Here is a 14017-nt window from a genome sequence, read left to right on the forward strand (position 1 = left end):
ATTTTGCTTACATTTTCCATTTTTTGATAGGTTTTTGTCTAAACACTTACAGAGTTCTATATGCATCGTTTGTGTGGCGCCCTCTAACGTCTAAATAAAAAACTATTTCATGTTGTATTTTCCATGGGTCTTGTGATAGAACAGTTTGTTTTTGGACTTTATTTTTGTATATAATAATATATATATTTATATAGTTGACACTCGCCTACACTAGCCAAAATGTTACTAAATATGTGAGTGTATGTGTGTGTGTGTATGTATTGCTATTAGTTTAGTTACAATGTCTATTTAGTTTGATTTGCTTTTGACAAATTTATTTTCTAATCTTAACAAAATTGGAGAATTTTGTAATTTTGACATTTTTGTTTACAAGGTTTTCTTTGTCTCTTTTATCAAAAATAATATTTTCTTGCTGTTCATTTCATGTGCATATCTCTTCATATTACTTCAATTATATAGTTATGCATTTTGCTACATTTTCTTAGATATATTTTATTTTATTTTTATTTTTTTTTGTTGCTTCACGCTTTTGCCTTTTTAAAATTCAAATTGTTTTGTTGTTGTTCTCTTGACGTTTACTTACTTTAAATGAGTTTAATTGCTAAGACCTTGATGCATTTGGTTTAATTCTATAAGTTTTAAGGTATTTTCTTCTCTCTTTCTTTCTCTAAAAAACAAAAATATAAAGCATTTCCTCTTTCATAGTTGTGTATATGTATGTATTTATGTGTGTGTGTGTGTGTTTTCTGTTTTTGTTTTGGGGCGCACTTTCAGTCTCACACTAAATTAAATAGAAAAGTGAACAAAAAATCAAAATTCTGCTATCAAAACAATAAATCGGGCATTTGCCACGATTTGGCTCTTAAAATTTATGTAATGTTTCGTACAAAGAAAATTTATATAAATATATATATCAATGACTTTATATATATATATGAAAAATATAACACACGTCCAAGTTATTTGTCCCATAGTAATAATAATAATAATTTGTTTTTCTTTTAAATAACTAACAAAGTGCTGCTCTAACGATTTCGAGTTGTGTCGTGTGTTGTGTAGTGTAATGTAAAGCATAATAGTTCATTTACAGTTAAAAATTATTTAATAATTATTTACATTTGATACACATTTCAAATTGTGTAATTAATGCTTCAAGTTTTCATTTTTGAAAATTTCTTATTGGATTTTGATTGGTTTTCATTTTTTGAATTCCTGAAAATAAAGTGACATTCTCTTTGTCTTCGCGCTTTAATATATATGCTCATTATGTCTACATTCCTTGCTCATCATCACTCCTCCCTCCTCCCTCTCTCTTTTTCGGTCTGTCTCTCTCATTTTCGGTCTCTCCCTCTGTTGGTTTAAGTTGGCTTCGACAATAACAAATGAAACTGCTTCAACTTGCGCTTCCAATGCTTCGCATTAAAGCGAAATTTAATGGTGGCGGCGACGGTGGCATTTGTGTTGGTGGGCGTGGCAGCGTTAACAGTGTTAACAACATTCATCTTCTTCTCTATCTTCTCCTGTTTCTCTCTCTTGCAGCAGCTGGCAGCTGCATCAGCGGCGCTTTCTCAACGCTTTTGCTTGGTCGCTTTCTTGCGCTTGCTGCTGGTGCCCGCTGTCGACGCTGGCGTCGCAGTCGCCCCGCTGCCCAGACCCGTTATGCTGGCAAATGGTGTTGCTGCCGCTGCTGCTGCTACTGCTGCTGCTGTTGCTGCTGTTGCTGCCGTGCTGCCACTGATATTGCCGCCGCCGCCCAACATAGCCGCGGCGTGCAGTGATTCTCAACTACGCTCGGGCGTGCCGTGATGCTGATAGATCTGCTGCAACTGCTGCTGCTGCTGCTGCTGTTGTTGCTGCTGCTGCTGCTGCTGTTGCTGCTGTTGGCTGTGCACCACCTGGCTGCTCGATGTGACGACATCCTGTTGCATGTGCTGCTGCTGCTGCTGTTGCTGATGATGCGCCTGATGTGGCGACTGTTGCATGTGCACCACATGCTGCTGCATGCCCTGCGGCGTCGGCGGCCCCTGCTGCGAACTGTGATGCGGCGTACTGTGATGCAGCGGCGTGCCATGATGCTGCGGCGTTCCGTGATGCTGCGGCGTCTGCGCATGCGGCGACGGACTGTACGGGAACTGATGCTGCAACATATGCAACTACGCATAAATAAATTTGTTAACGGTTAGTCAAAGCGGCCAGTATATGTGTGTGTGGGTGTGGGTGGGTGAGCGGGTGTGTGTGTGGGTGTGTATATGTATATTAATAGGCAATACGATATGATCTATGTAACTGACTATGTGCATAAGGCATAAAAATAATCTGTTTCGACTCCACACTTCATAAAGATTATAACAATCAATACTATTAGTATATAGAAACGTTCTAGCTATTGATAGCTTTTAAATAGCACAGACTTGAATGGCTTACATCTTTATCTAACCTAGATAATTAAGTGGAGTGTAAAATTGAAATCATTTAAATTTTTTGTTTTTTTTTTTCCTAAGCTTAAGCTTAAGAGTCTATAACTATTTTCCAAATCCTAATGGCCCTTAGATTGCCCTGTTGAAGCAAACACTTTACTTGAAAGTTCCTTAATAGAATGAATACTAAGTAAGTAAATAATCTAGTCTATAAAAAATATTATACTGCATAAATAAGTATCTGAATCAGTCTAGATCTGATAGCTTGTCAAAAATATATAGCTTGAAAAAAATATAGGTTTATTATAGGATTATTTACTGCACTCTTCAGCTGCTATACTAAGCATTAGCAAATATCTATAGACAGTGCTATATTATTAACAGTAAATTACTTAAATCTAATAATATGAATTATTCTATCTCTGCCTGCTATACCATCTGAACACTTCAAGAAAGACTCCCCAAAATGAAATATATACTTCTGCAATAATTAAGCTTTAGCCGAACTAAATAAATGTTGACTTCAAACAGAGTTTTCCCATCGACTCTTATCACTCTATGGTGAAATGAAACCTACCGAATTCTCCTGACTATGTTCGATAATCTCAATGCTGCCGGTCGTATTGCCGGACGTGTTGTTAATCGAGATGCCACTTGTATTGGCCACCACATCGTATTTGCCACGCTTGAAGCGGCCGTAGAGCGAGCTGTAGGGCAGGTTGTAGTGTATGGCCGCCTGATTGATGGACATCTGACCGACGCTATAAAAGCAAAGCGAAATCAATGTTAGTTGCGTACCAGAGAGAAACATATTCAAATTGATGGCGCACTTACCGCACCGAGTTCAATGCCTCGTTCATAGCATCCTCGGACCAAGGTGTTGGATTCGAACGCGACAGTTCGATGCCCTCCCGTTTGCAGCGTCCATAAAGTGTTCCTTTGGCGTTGTAAGAATTGTCGAAGAATTAGCGAAGTGAACAAAAAGTGCAAATGATAAACAACGATGAAGAAGTGCCAGAGAAAAGAATGAGATATTGGCTCGAAAGAAAGTGGAAACAACACAATCAAAGCGTGACTCGAAAAGAGTTGCTTTACTGAGTAAAAATCCATATTTCATTATATTAACGAGAGACATACATATAGAGAGTATAGCAAGAGAGTTCATGTAGCTAAGCTGTGGCTTCTATATAGATGTAATCTAGTAAAGAGAGACGAGCAACGAGTGAAACCCAGAAGTAGCGAGAAGATGTGCATATATAACTATCATATATGTATAATATAAGAGTATATTGAATGTATATAGGAAATATAGAAGTAATATCGAGCTTAGCATATATCATAATATATGGATAAAACAATTCATTGTTAGCAAACCGGGATCAACAGCCAGGGTAAGAGAAAGTAACGAGTGACTGAGAAACTACACCAGCGAGTACATCAATAATGTACAGAAGTAACGAGTGACTAGTATCATATATAAGTCTGACAGTAAAAGACAGAAAAACTTCCCTCAGGGAATATATAGACTCATATATAGACTCAGTTTATATATAGACTCAGTTTATAGAAAGCAGCGAGTGACAGATTAACGTCGAGGAGTTCCAGTCAATACAATCAAACATATCGAGTTTGAATCAATAGAGCATAGATAGAGCATAGAAACAAGTTACTAGGTGGAGTTTTCATAAGATATCAAATGACACTTCAATGTCAACGTGCGTAGAAACACCAAGGAGTAGATTATAAGGAATATCATTAAGTATTCCCATAAAAAGTAACGAGCAAGCAATTAACACAGTCTCTAGAAATCAACGATAGGCACAGAAATGCCTATAAAACATATGAATAACAACAGTTACACCTTAAAGAGTAGCTAGTAGAACGAACCACTAGGCAAGAGCTCACAAATTGTGATAGACGAGACGGCAGACGAGACGGCAGATGACAGATGGGCCTGACTTCGTTGGAAACGACTGAAACTCACCTGTCGGTATACCGAATTCGGCACTTGCTTTCTGTACAGACGTATTGCCAGCGCGTATCGCCTCCAATGCACGCTCCAAGTCCTCGGGCGTCCACGTGGTTGGTGCGGCATTGAATGGCGCCGCCAGCCGAATGCCCTCCCGACGCGCTATCTTGTAGAGCGTCGATGAGGGTATGCCAAACGCTTTGGATGCTTTATTAGCCGATATTTGACCCGAACGCAATGCCTCCAAGGCATTCTGTAGGGCATCCTCGTTCCACGATTTGGTGCCACCCTCCTTCTTAGGCGTTTCGATGCCCAAACGGTGAGCACGCTGCCATAAGGTCGTTGATGGTATGCCATAAATGGCAGATGCTTTCGTCAGGCTCATGTTTTGGGTCTTTAATGCATCTAAAGCTGAATTCATATCATCTTGTGTCCAAGCTTTGGGACCATTAAACTGACCTTTCTCGCCAGCATTAACACCACCACCACCAATGCCGCCACCACCACCACCACCACCACCGCCAACACCACCGGCGCCGGGGCCGCATACGCTGCCACCCAGGCCGCCGTGCTGCTGATCCAAATTCGTATAATGCGGCTCATTCTGATCGTGCGGCGAACCGTTGGCGATCATCATTGAGTCCTCGCTCGTATCCGAGTTGTACATGTCTAAAGGGGGAAACAAAAACAGCAAAAAGAAATTAAAATTAATAAAATTGAATATTAATATGGAGTTGCTGCTGCTATTTGCTTATTTACCCATATGCCCGGTGGACATCATATTGACAATCTCTGGCGTTATAATCATGCCCGGCTCGTGCTTGATCTGGCTCGGATCAATCTCCATGACGGTGGCACCACCAATATCCGCATGCGTGGCATGCGCTGCATGCTGTGCTGCATGCACCGCCGCCTGCTGCTGCTGTTGGTGTTGCTGTTGTTGCTGCTGCTGCTGCTGTTGCTGCTGCTGCTGTTGTTGTTGCTGTTGCTGCTGACTTTGCGCCAACAATTGCTGAGCGTGCAAATGCTGATGATGATGTGCTGCATGTTGCTGCTGTTGCTGTTGCTGCTGTTGTTGTTGTTGCTGCTGCTGCTGTTGTTGCTGCTGCTGTTGCTGCTGCTGCTGTTGCACATGAGCCAGATGCTTGGCCTCGATTACCTCGCTCTTGATATGCTGCACCAGATTCGAGTTGCTCTCGTCCCCGGTGGCATGATGGTGCGCTATCGAGTGCATGGGAGATTGATCGAGCCGATGGATTTGCTGAGCCAAATGATTGTCTATGTCGAGCTGTTCGGTGGGATCTAAAAAGAGAGAAAAAAACAAAAACAATTATTATGCTTGTAGACTTTACAAATTGAATTTTCTACTTAATATGTTAAACTATTTAATTTTGGCTTAACTTAATTATATATAATGTTTAGTTAATGTTAGTTTGCTATACAATAAACCAAAACTTATTTGCTTTAAACAAATTTATTTATTGCGCATTTGCTCAAAATAAAAAGAAATAAAAATAAAAAAAATCCAAATACCTAACCTTTTATTTTTAGTAAAAATTTAAATTATTTTTAGTTTAGAAAACTTTAAAAATCTATTCTAAAATTTGTAAAACTATTCAATATAAAACGAAAAAAAAAAAAAAAAAAAAAAAAAATAGGAAATATATTTTCGTGGTTAATTGTAATTAAAATAGCCTTTTAAATAACTTATCTTAATAAATACGTGTTCTTTATATAATTTACCATTTAGGAGTTTTAGCAGTTTGAACTAAAAGTGATGATAAGGCAATTTTTTATTTAGCTACACCAAAAGCTCATCAGATTTACTTATGATTAATCAAATTCTTTTATCGTATACTTATGAATTTGTAAAATATTTTATTAGCTTTATGATATGTATGTAATATATATAATATAATAATAATCGTTCTCAATTAATACAATCTATTAAATACTATAGTAATACTTATAGACATAAAACTTTTGCCCCAATACACATCGTAAACTCCATATAATGGCTTAGCCCTATGAATAAATCTCTACCACTCTACCAGAAACTCACTTGATAGATCGCGTGTGTCGGTGCTGGGGTTGCACGATAGATCGACGTGTTCCGTAACGGTGACTGGTGTGGCCGATGGTGCTGGTGGTTCCGGTGTGAAGTCCAGAAAGCCCATGGGCACGCCCAACAGACCGCCGTTCTGCAGATGGGTAGGAGGTTGAGCAAGTGAGCAAGTGGGGGAGGGTAATAGGAGGAGGAGGAGAAGAGATAATATATGTTAAAACACGGCTCGCCAAATATATGATGTGGGTGTGTGTGTGTGTGTGTGTGTGTGAGTGAGATAGAGCAACACGAGAGTGCTCTATGTGGGTCATTGAGTCTGATTGAGTGATTGATTGATTAACAGATTGTTTGATTGATTGTTCATTTGAATTGAGACTGAGACTGAGACTGAGACAAATACAAAAAGAGAGAGAAAGGGACGCGACGCGGCACGCAGCTTTGTACGCGCTGCGGCGACACTTACCATGCCCATGCCTAAACTAGTCATATTTTTATCTTTTCCGTCGCGCGCTACTACAATTTGTGTCACAATCGCCTGGCCGCTCACGCCCGCTGCATTATTCGATGTGGACGAGTTGGATGCCGGCGAGGCCACCGACTGCTCTGTCTTGCAAATCTTTTGCGGCTTATTATCGCAATCGGAGTCGTCGCCAGTTGTTGCAACTGGTATATAATTGCCGTCGGCCGTTTGCTGCAGACTCACGATCGATGTTTGATTCTGTCCCTGGATGAGTATCGTTTGTGGATGATGATGATGTTGTTGTTGTTGCTGCTGCTGCTGCTGTTGTTGCTGTTGCTGCTGCGATTGTGTTTGTAGCTGTAAATCTGGCGATTTGGAGCGTTTACGCAGTCGCGATTTACGCGGCGTTGGCTGCAACTGTTGCTGTTGCTGCTGCTGCTGCTGCAACTGTTGCAGGCTAGTGCTGTTGCTGCTGCTGCTGTTGCCGCCGCCGGCTGTATTGCTCAACAGCTGTTGCCCTGCCGCCAACTGTATGCCACTGCTGGTGGCAAGCGTATGCTGGGCCAGCAGCGCACTATTCACCAATTGCTGCTGCTGGTGCTCCTGCTGCTGTTGCTGCTGCTGCTGCTGTTGCTGCTGCTGCTGTTGCTGATGATGTTGCTGTTGCTGCTCGAGTGTGGGCGACGGAGCACCAGACACTAGACTCGCATTCACAATATTGCCAACGACCGCCTGCTGTATGTTCTCCGATACAGTGATTATCGCCGATGCAGCGTCATTCAAATCGTCCGCATTCTCGGCCGGCTCGCACAGTCCTTTGATTTTCAATTGCTCCGCGGTGCGCAACAGACCCTGTAATATACATTTTAAAAAATGGATCAATTAGTATAAAGGCAAATCACTTACAATTAAATTTAATTGAATCTATTGAAAAGGAGAAAAGCGCTAGAAATCTGTCCCATTTCACTTTGCACTCAAATTTCTTATCTCTTTTCAAGCTAGTCTCTCTCATTCTCATTCTTACGGTCATTCGCTCTCTTCGTTTACATTTCACTTTATTTCAATCCCATTTGTTTCATTCTTCATCCACCATTCTTTAATCTTCATTTCAATTCTTGAACCTCTCTAGTTTCCTAGTCTCTAATCTTCTCTGTCTCTCTTACTGAGCTTTCTTCCATGGCCTCCATATTTCTTCCTCCACTTCTTCTTCTTCTTTTACTCGGCATCTCTTCAAATACCTAGGAAAGAAGAAATATAATGGTAGATAGGAAAATCTAGTTATTGTAAACAGAGATAGTCTGTCTATCCATAAGAAGAAATACATCGATATCTTATCTTTCCTCTCTATCTATCTCCTTTGGCATTGTTTCTTTTCGTTCTGCCCATATTTATTTTATCTTGTCCTTCCGTTCATCGTCTCTCACTCTCTCTCCTCTTATTTCCTTGATGTATCTCTCTCTTGTGCTCTCTTTTCTTGTTTTCTGTTTCTTTCTATTCAACTTCTTTTGATAAACATCTCTCTTTCCCTCTCTCTTTCTCTATCTGTTTAATTCTATCATCTCATCAGTCTTTCTTCCCAGCCTTTATCTTTATCTAACACAAACCTAAACTTTGTTTATTCCAAATCTAGATAGATACATCCCTAGCCCATTTTTGCTGGAAAAATGCCGAATATATTTGACTGCGCCTCAAAGTGTCGCCTAAATTCAACCACGCCCATTTTATTTGGCACCTACACTGTCCAACAAGAGTCAGTTAGACAGGCAGCACTAAAAAAAAGAAGCTGGGCTGTTTTTTTTTTTTCTGGCTTAGAGCTAGAGCTTGAAATGGGGCTGGGTTCAGTCATTACGGCTGGCGTTTGTCTTTGAGAGGAGCTGGGACTTGGGCTTGGGCTTGGGTCCATTTGGCATGGTCACTAACTGAGTCCAGTTGGCCCACGCCCACTCGGTTGACCCGCACCCACCTCCCCGCTGACCAAGCACATTCCGTGATGGGCAGTGCAGTTGGCAGTTGCCCGTCGCAGCAATTGGACAGACAAATATTTACTTCAGAAGTTTTTCTTTTAAGCAGTGCGACGGAGATGCTTTTCTTTTCGTTTCGTTTCGTTGGGATTCATTTTATACATATACATATACATATATATTTTTTTTTATTTCAATTTTTTTTCCCTTACCAGCCTCAGAGAGCCGCACTCAACCCCAAGCGCATTTGATATTTTCTTCAGCAAAATTTTTTTGTTTTTTATTTTTTTTTTTATGCTTCGTATTTTAAATTAAAAATACGGAAAAAACACTCCGGCGCACACGCACAGAAGGCGGCAAGTGGAAGCGGAGCTCCAGGGGAGGAGGGACGGTAGGCAAACTTAAGGGTGGAGAGAATGGCTGACAGAGCAAGAGCAACAGTAAGAGAGAGAGAGAGAGAGAGAGAACGACAGAGAGATAGAGCGAGACGGAGTAAGAACTAAAGAAAAAATTCTTATTACCGCCTCTTGGCTGCGGTGTCCCTTGGCAGTCGAAGAAACAAAAAAGAAATTAAGGCGAAAAATTGAGTAGGTTGAATAAAAATTTGTGTACCCGTTACAGCAGAGACCCAGCCGGCCAACCGACCAACCGGCCAACCAGACCCCCTCCTGTCTCCTCCCACTCTTGGCAGCAGCCTTCCTATTTTTCTGTGTATTTTTTTTTTTTTTTTTTTTTTTTGACCCAACCAGCAATAGCCTGACCATTGCAAGTCCAGTTGCCAGAATTGTGTGTGTGTGTGTGTGCGTGTTTTTTCTTCTTTAAAAAAGCAAAAGAAATCTCATCTGCTTCTTCTTCTTCGACACGACATAAATATATGTATGCGTATGTATATATATAGAGAGAGGGAGGGACAGTGGGTGGGTGGGTGTCGCAGAACCTTCGAATAAATGAAAGAAAATGTTGTTGTTTTTTCTCTCGTTTTTTTTTTTCGTCTTTCTGTAGATGCAAATGGCTGGCGCCGGAAACGGAACTACGGGGCCAGAGCGCAGGCTGGCAGCGCGCTGCGGCGTAGTGTGGCGGCGCATGTAAAGGATGCATGATTGCTTGGCAAGGGTTGCGGATGGATGCTGCCGCTGCCGCTGCCCCTGGCACTCCTACTCCCCACAGCCGCTCGTCCTACTGTATTTTGTGGTCATGGCAATGCCCACGCCTTATTTATTTATTAAAGTTAACAAAATAAGCAGCAACAACAAAAAAAAACACAGCAAAACGATAAGTAAGACAAGCCGAAGAAAAAAGGGTAACAAAAAAAATATTGTAAAAAAAAAAATATAATAAGAAAACACATAACAAATTTACGCAACTTTTTCAGCAGCAACTCGCCGTTTTTCTTTCTTATTTTTTTGGCTTTTCTTTTCGTCGTCTTTTGCATTTTTTATATTTTCACGTCGCTCGGCACTTTATTAAAAATAACAAGAAAATACACAATTATGGGAGTGAAACAACGTTTGATCGAGTCGAATGAAAATCTACTTAACAGCGCGAGATCGAGAGAGAGAGATGGAGAGAAAGATGGAGAGAAAGAAAGAGAGAGACAGAGATTTAAGGGAGTAAATTAAATATTACAATAAAGTTTATATTTATTATATTTCCTTAACTGATTTTAGCTATTTATTAAGTAATTCAATAAAGTTTTATAATCGAATGAATGTCTATTCACTTTAAACTAAAAAAAATAGAACTAGGACAGATTCTACTCAGGCTTTATTTCGTTCCAGCCCATTCCTTCGGTTTCTTTGCTCAATCTTTGAGTTGGCGCTAAGAATCGGATTTTTCTTTCGTTTCACGTACTTCAACAACAAGAGGATTTGTGGCGTGACAAGGGTCAAAGGGCTTCAAAGGAAGTTAGAGTATGATAGAAGAGCATATTATATTTATAGCTATGCGAATGAAGAATCGAACTAAATATGTATACAGAAATATATTCATTAAGCACAAATAAATAAATATATGAATATATTACAAACATATCAAAATAAAAATATTATCAAAATCATGGATTTACTTTGGGTTTAAGAAAAAATAAATAAATAAAACTAAAAAAAAAAATGTATTTTTATTCTTTTAAAATTTTAAAATTCACATTTTATTATTTATGTTTTTTCATTTTTTAATTTAAAATATTTTGGTACATTTATTTAAATATTGAAAATATTATTATACATTAATTTTTTAATTTTTCAGTTTATAAAATTTGATAAAATATATATTTTTTTTTAATTTAATTTTTATTTATATTTTAATATTTAACCTAATGATTATTTGAGTGAAATATGCATTAATATTTATTTATTTTATACTTTATTTTAAAAAAATATCCATTCAACTATATATCCTCTCCCCTCAATTTTTCAGCTATTCCCTTCTCTAATTCTGCCACAAATCTAGTTACCAATGCAATCTACCCTTATCTACGCTAGAGTACTCTCCAAAGAAAAAAAACAAACAAAAAATGTGGCAAAATCAACGTTAAAAAAAAAAGAGTTCGACGCACAAAATTTAAATAAATTTACGGGCCTCTCGGCCCAAGATGCCAGCTCGAAGGACTCGCCCAGTTTCTTGGCACAATTTTTCCTCCCTCTGCTTCTTCTTCCCTTCTTCGTCTTTTTCTTGTTTTGTAATTTTCTAGTTGTGTATGATTTTTTTTCTTGTTTAGCATTTCTTGTTTTTAATTACGTTGCCGACGTCAACGTCGACGTCGACTGACACTCTAATGGCCAGGTCACAACGGGGCAAAGAGAAACTTGGACTTGGGTTTATGTACACAAAAAATAAAAGAGGAAAAAAAAAGGTTGCAAGGCAGAAAAAAAAAACTGTTACAAATGGCAGTTAGCAACCCTGGCTTCCCGTTGAGAGAATCAGAATGAGAAAAAAAAAACCAACACACTAACACACACAGAGATGAAACAAAAATCAGTGCGCAGAGCCACGCCCACCGCCCGACCGGCTTCGATTATCAGCAATGGGAATCGAGCTGCGAGCGAGTTCCAATTAAAAAAAAAATAAAAGAGAAGAAGAGCAAAAATCTGCATGTGACCAAAGTCAAATCAAAGCGGGTTAAGAGACCAGCAACTGGAGCTGGAACGGGAACTGGAACTGGAACTGGAACTGGAGCTGGAGCTGAAGCTGGAGCTGGAGCTGGCGCAGGGACAAGGACAAGGACTGGCTGGGACAAGCTGAAGCACAAATCTCCATTGAAATTCTAACGCAATTAGTGCATGAAAATGAAGCGCCAACGCTGCGTATGAGTGATATATAGCTTAAATGTCACAATGGCTAAAGCAGAAGCCAAAACCCAAAGCCTGGCCAGAACGTGGAACAAAGCCAACACACCGAGCTGAAAACCGAGCTGTGCGACAGCAGCTGAAGGAAAAAAACAAATGATTGCAAATGTGGCAGGGCCAGAGGAAACGCTGGGGGGCTGAGTGCTGGGTGCTGGGGGCTGGGGACTTGAGGCAGCAGCTTCAACTGTCAGGAAGGAAGCAAAAATTTGCAAAGAATTGACCAAAGGCACAAAGCTGTCTAAGCCATAAATGCAGTCCGACCAGCCAGTCAGCCCTGACAAAAGGTCACAATTTGACAACTATTGCATTTCCTAGCCGGAACGGATGAAACTATCTATCCTTTTGAATATAATCGAAAAAAGTGTCATATGGAGTTTTTTTTTTTTTTAAAGAATGAACTAGTTTTAGTTATGTGGAAGATTATATAAGAATAAACTAGTTCTAGTTGTGTGGAAGATTATATAATAGAATTAGAAACAGGTAGGATATTAAAAATTTACTGTAAAACTCGTAGATATATCGACATGAATCTCATACAAAAAATTATGCTATCAGTCAATATTAAACAAAGCTAGGATAAACAATAAGCAGAGATCTACGTATAAACAAGATGTATTGCTCTATTTTTTGTTCTTTAATATAGATCCAAACATGTTTGTTCCCTGCACAAAACTAAACCAAATTAAGCAGACTTTTTTATTCCATTCAACATCCAATTCCCTGACAATAGAAAATAATATCATAAAAATAATTTTGTTATGCGCTTAATTGTTTATAAAGTTCACAAAACTGCACTGAAAAAGAAAATCAATAACTAAATACAATTAACAAAACAAAAAAAAACACACACAAGCGAAAATATCGCGAGCGAACAAATGAGCGAAAGAATGACAAGAAACAAAAAAAAAAAAAAAAAATATATATATATATATATATATATATATATATATATATATATATGTATATATAATAATAAAAAGAAACGGGGCACAGGCGAAAAAAAAAAATCTAACAAAAAATTAACACAAAAAAAAAATAATAATAAAAAATAAAATATGGTTAAAAGCGCTTACTTACAACCCAGTTGGCAAATGGGCAGTGGCTGTGGGGGAGAGGGGAGGGCGGGTCGACAAAGATGTGGGAGGGGTTGGTAAACATGGGCAGCAGGTTCCCAGGAAGCGCGCTGCACAGACCTATCAAAGACAATGGCCACATTCAAGGGTTTAAAATTTCAGCATTTGCATGCACATAGAGCGCGACTGAGTGAGCGAGAGAGCAGACCGGGGGGGAGAACGAGAGCGCGAGCGGCGAGTGAGGACGACAGCAAGAGCTGTGGAGCATAGCGTAATTTCATTTCATTTCATTTAGCATTTTTTTGCTCGAGCTCCTCGGCTGGGTTCTCTCCTTTAGAGTTCGAGTTCTGCGTGCATTTGTCATTTATGTGCTTGAATTTTTTCCAAAAGGTTTTTCCATTTTCCTATTTTTCCTTACTTTTTTTTTTTTTTTTTTTTTTGCTTTAGCTGCTGCTTTGTGCTGATGAAATGTCCATTGATGCTGATTTTTGTAGCAAATTACAGGGCATCAATATTGAAATTCGAGTACATGTCGCATTTTTAGCTTTCAGTTACGTTTTTTTTCTTCTTTTGTTTAGGGGTGGCGGAAAGTTGGGGGTTGAGGATTGGGCGTTGTAGCTTTTGTCATAACGTCAAATAATTGCATGCAAATGAGCTGCTTTTGAACGTTGAATTTGCTTCGGTTTTCTTTTTTTTTTTTCACTTTACACACAGCAGCGATTATTGGC

At 39.2% G+C, this 14017-nt stretch overlaps 2 protein-coding genes across 4 annotated transcripts in view; both read right to left on the reverse strand.

The window, feature by feature from the left end:
- Nucleotides 1-1430: 1430 nt before the first annotated feature.
- LOC149268429 (uncharacterized) lies at nucleotides 1431-1760 on the reverse strand. The gene has a single exon (XM_089470154.1). It carries the CDS (start codon nucleotides 1758-1760, stop codon nucleotides 1569-1571), a length of 192 nt encoding a protein of 63 aa, XP_089326280.1. The 3' UTR covers nucleotides 1431-1568.
- A 21-nt stretch (nucleotides 1761-1781) lies between these two features.
- The window catches only part of psq (BTB-domain-containing protein pipsqueak), a 52866-nt gene continuing 40630 nt past the window's right edge, over nucleotides 1782-14017 (reverse strand). Inside the window, exons 3-10 of one of the 3 annotated variants that reach the window (XM_018009622.2) lie at nucleotides 6915-7763; nucleotides 6449-6587; nucleotides 5146-5688; nucleotides 4846-5055; nucleotides 4402-4791; nucleotides 3252-3354; nucleotides 2995-3178; nucleotides 1782-2153 (exon numbers count right to left, since the gene is read on the reverse strand). In XM_018009622.2, the coding sequence (XP_017865111.1) occupies nucleotides 1782-2153; nucleotides 2995-3178; nucleotides 3252-3354; nucleotides 4402-4791; nucleotides 4846-5055; nucleotides 5146-5688; nucleotides 6449-6587; nucleotides 6915-7763 (2790 nt within the window). Of the gene's footprint in view, nucleotides 2154-2994; nucleotides 3179-3251; nucleotides 3355-4401; nucleotides 5056-5145; nucleotides 5689-6448; nucleotides 6588-6914; nucleotides 7764-14017 lie in introns of all 3 variants that reach the window. The other 2 variants (XM_018009621.2, XM_018009620.2) reach the window with 2 other exon arrangements.

Source organism: Drosophila arizonae, chromosome 5 (assembly GCF_054131065.1).
Source record: "Drosophila arizonae isolate 15081-1271.41 chromosome 5, UAZ_ARI_1.0, whole genome shotgun sequence".
Taxonomy (NCBI): domain Eukaryota; kingdom Metazoa; phylum Arthropoda; class Insecta; order Diptera; family Drosophilidae; genus Drosophila; species Drosophila arizonae.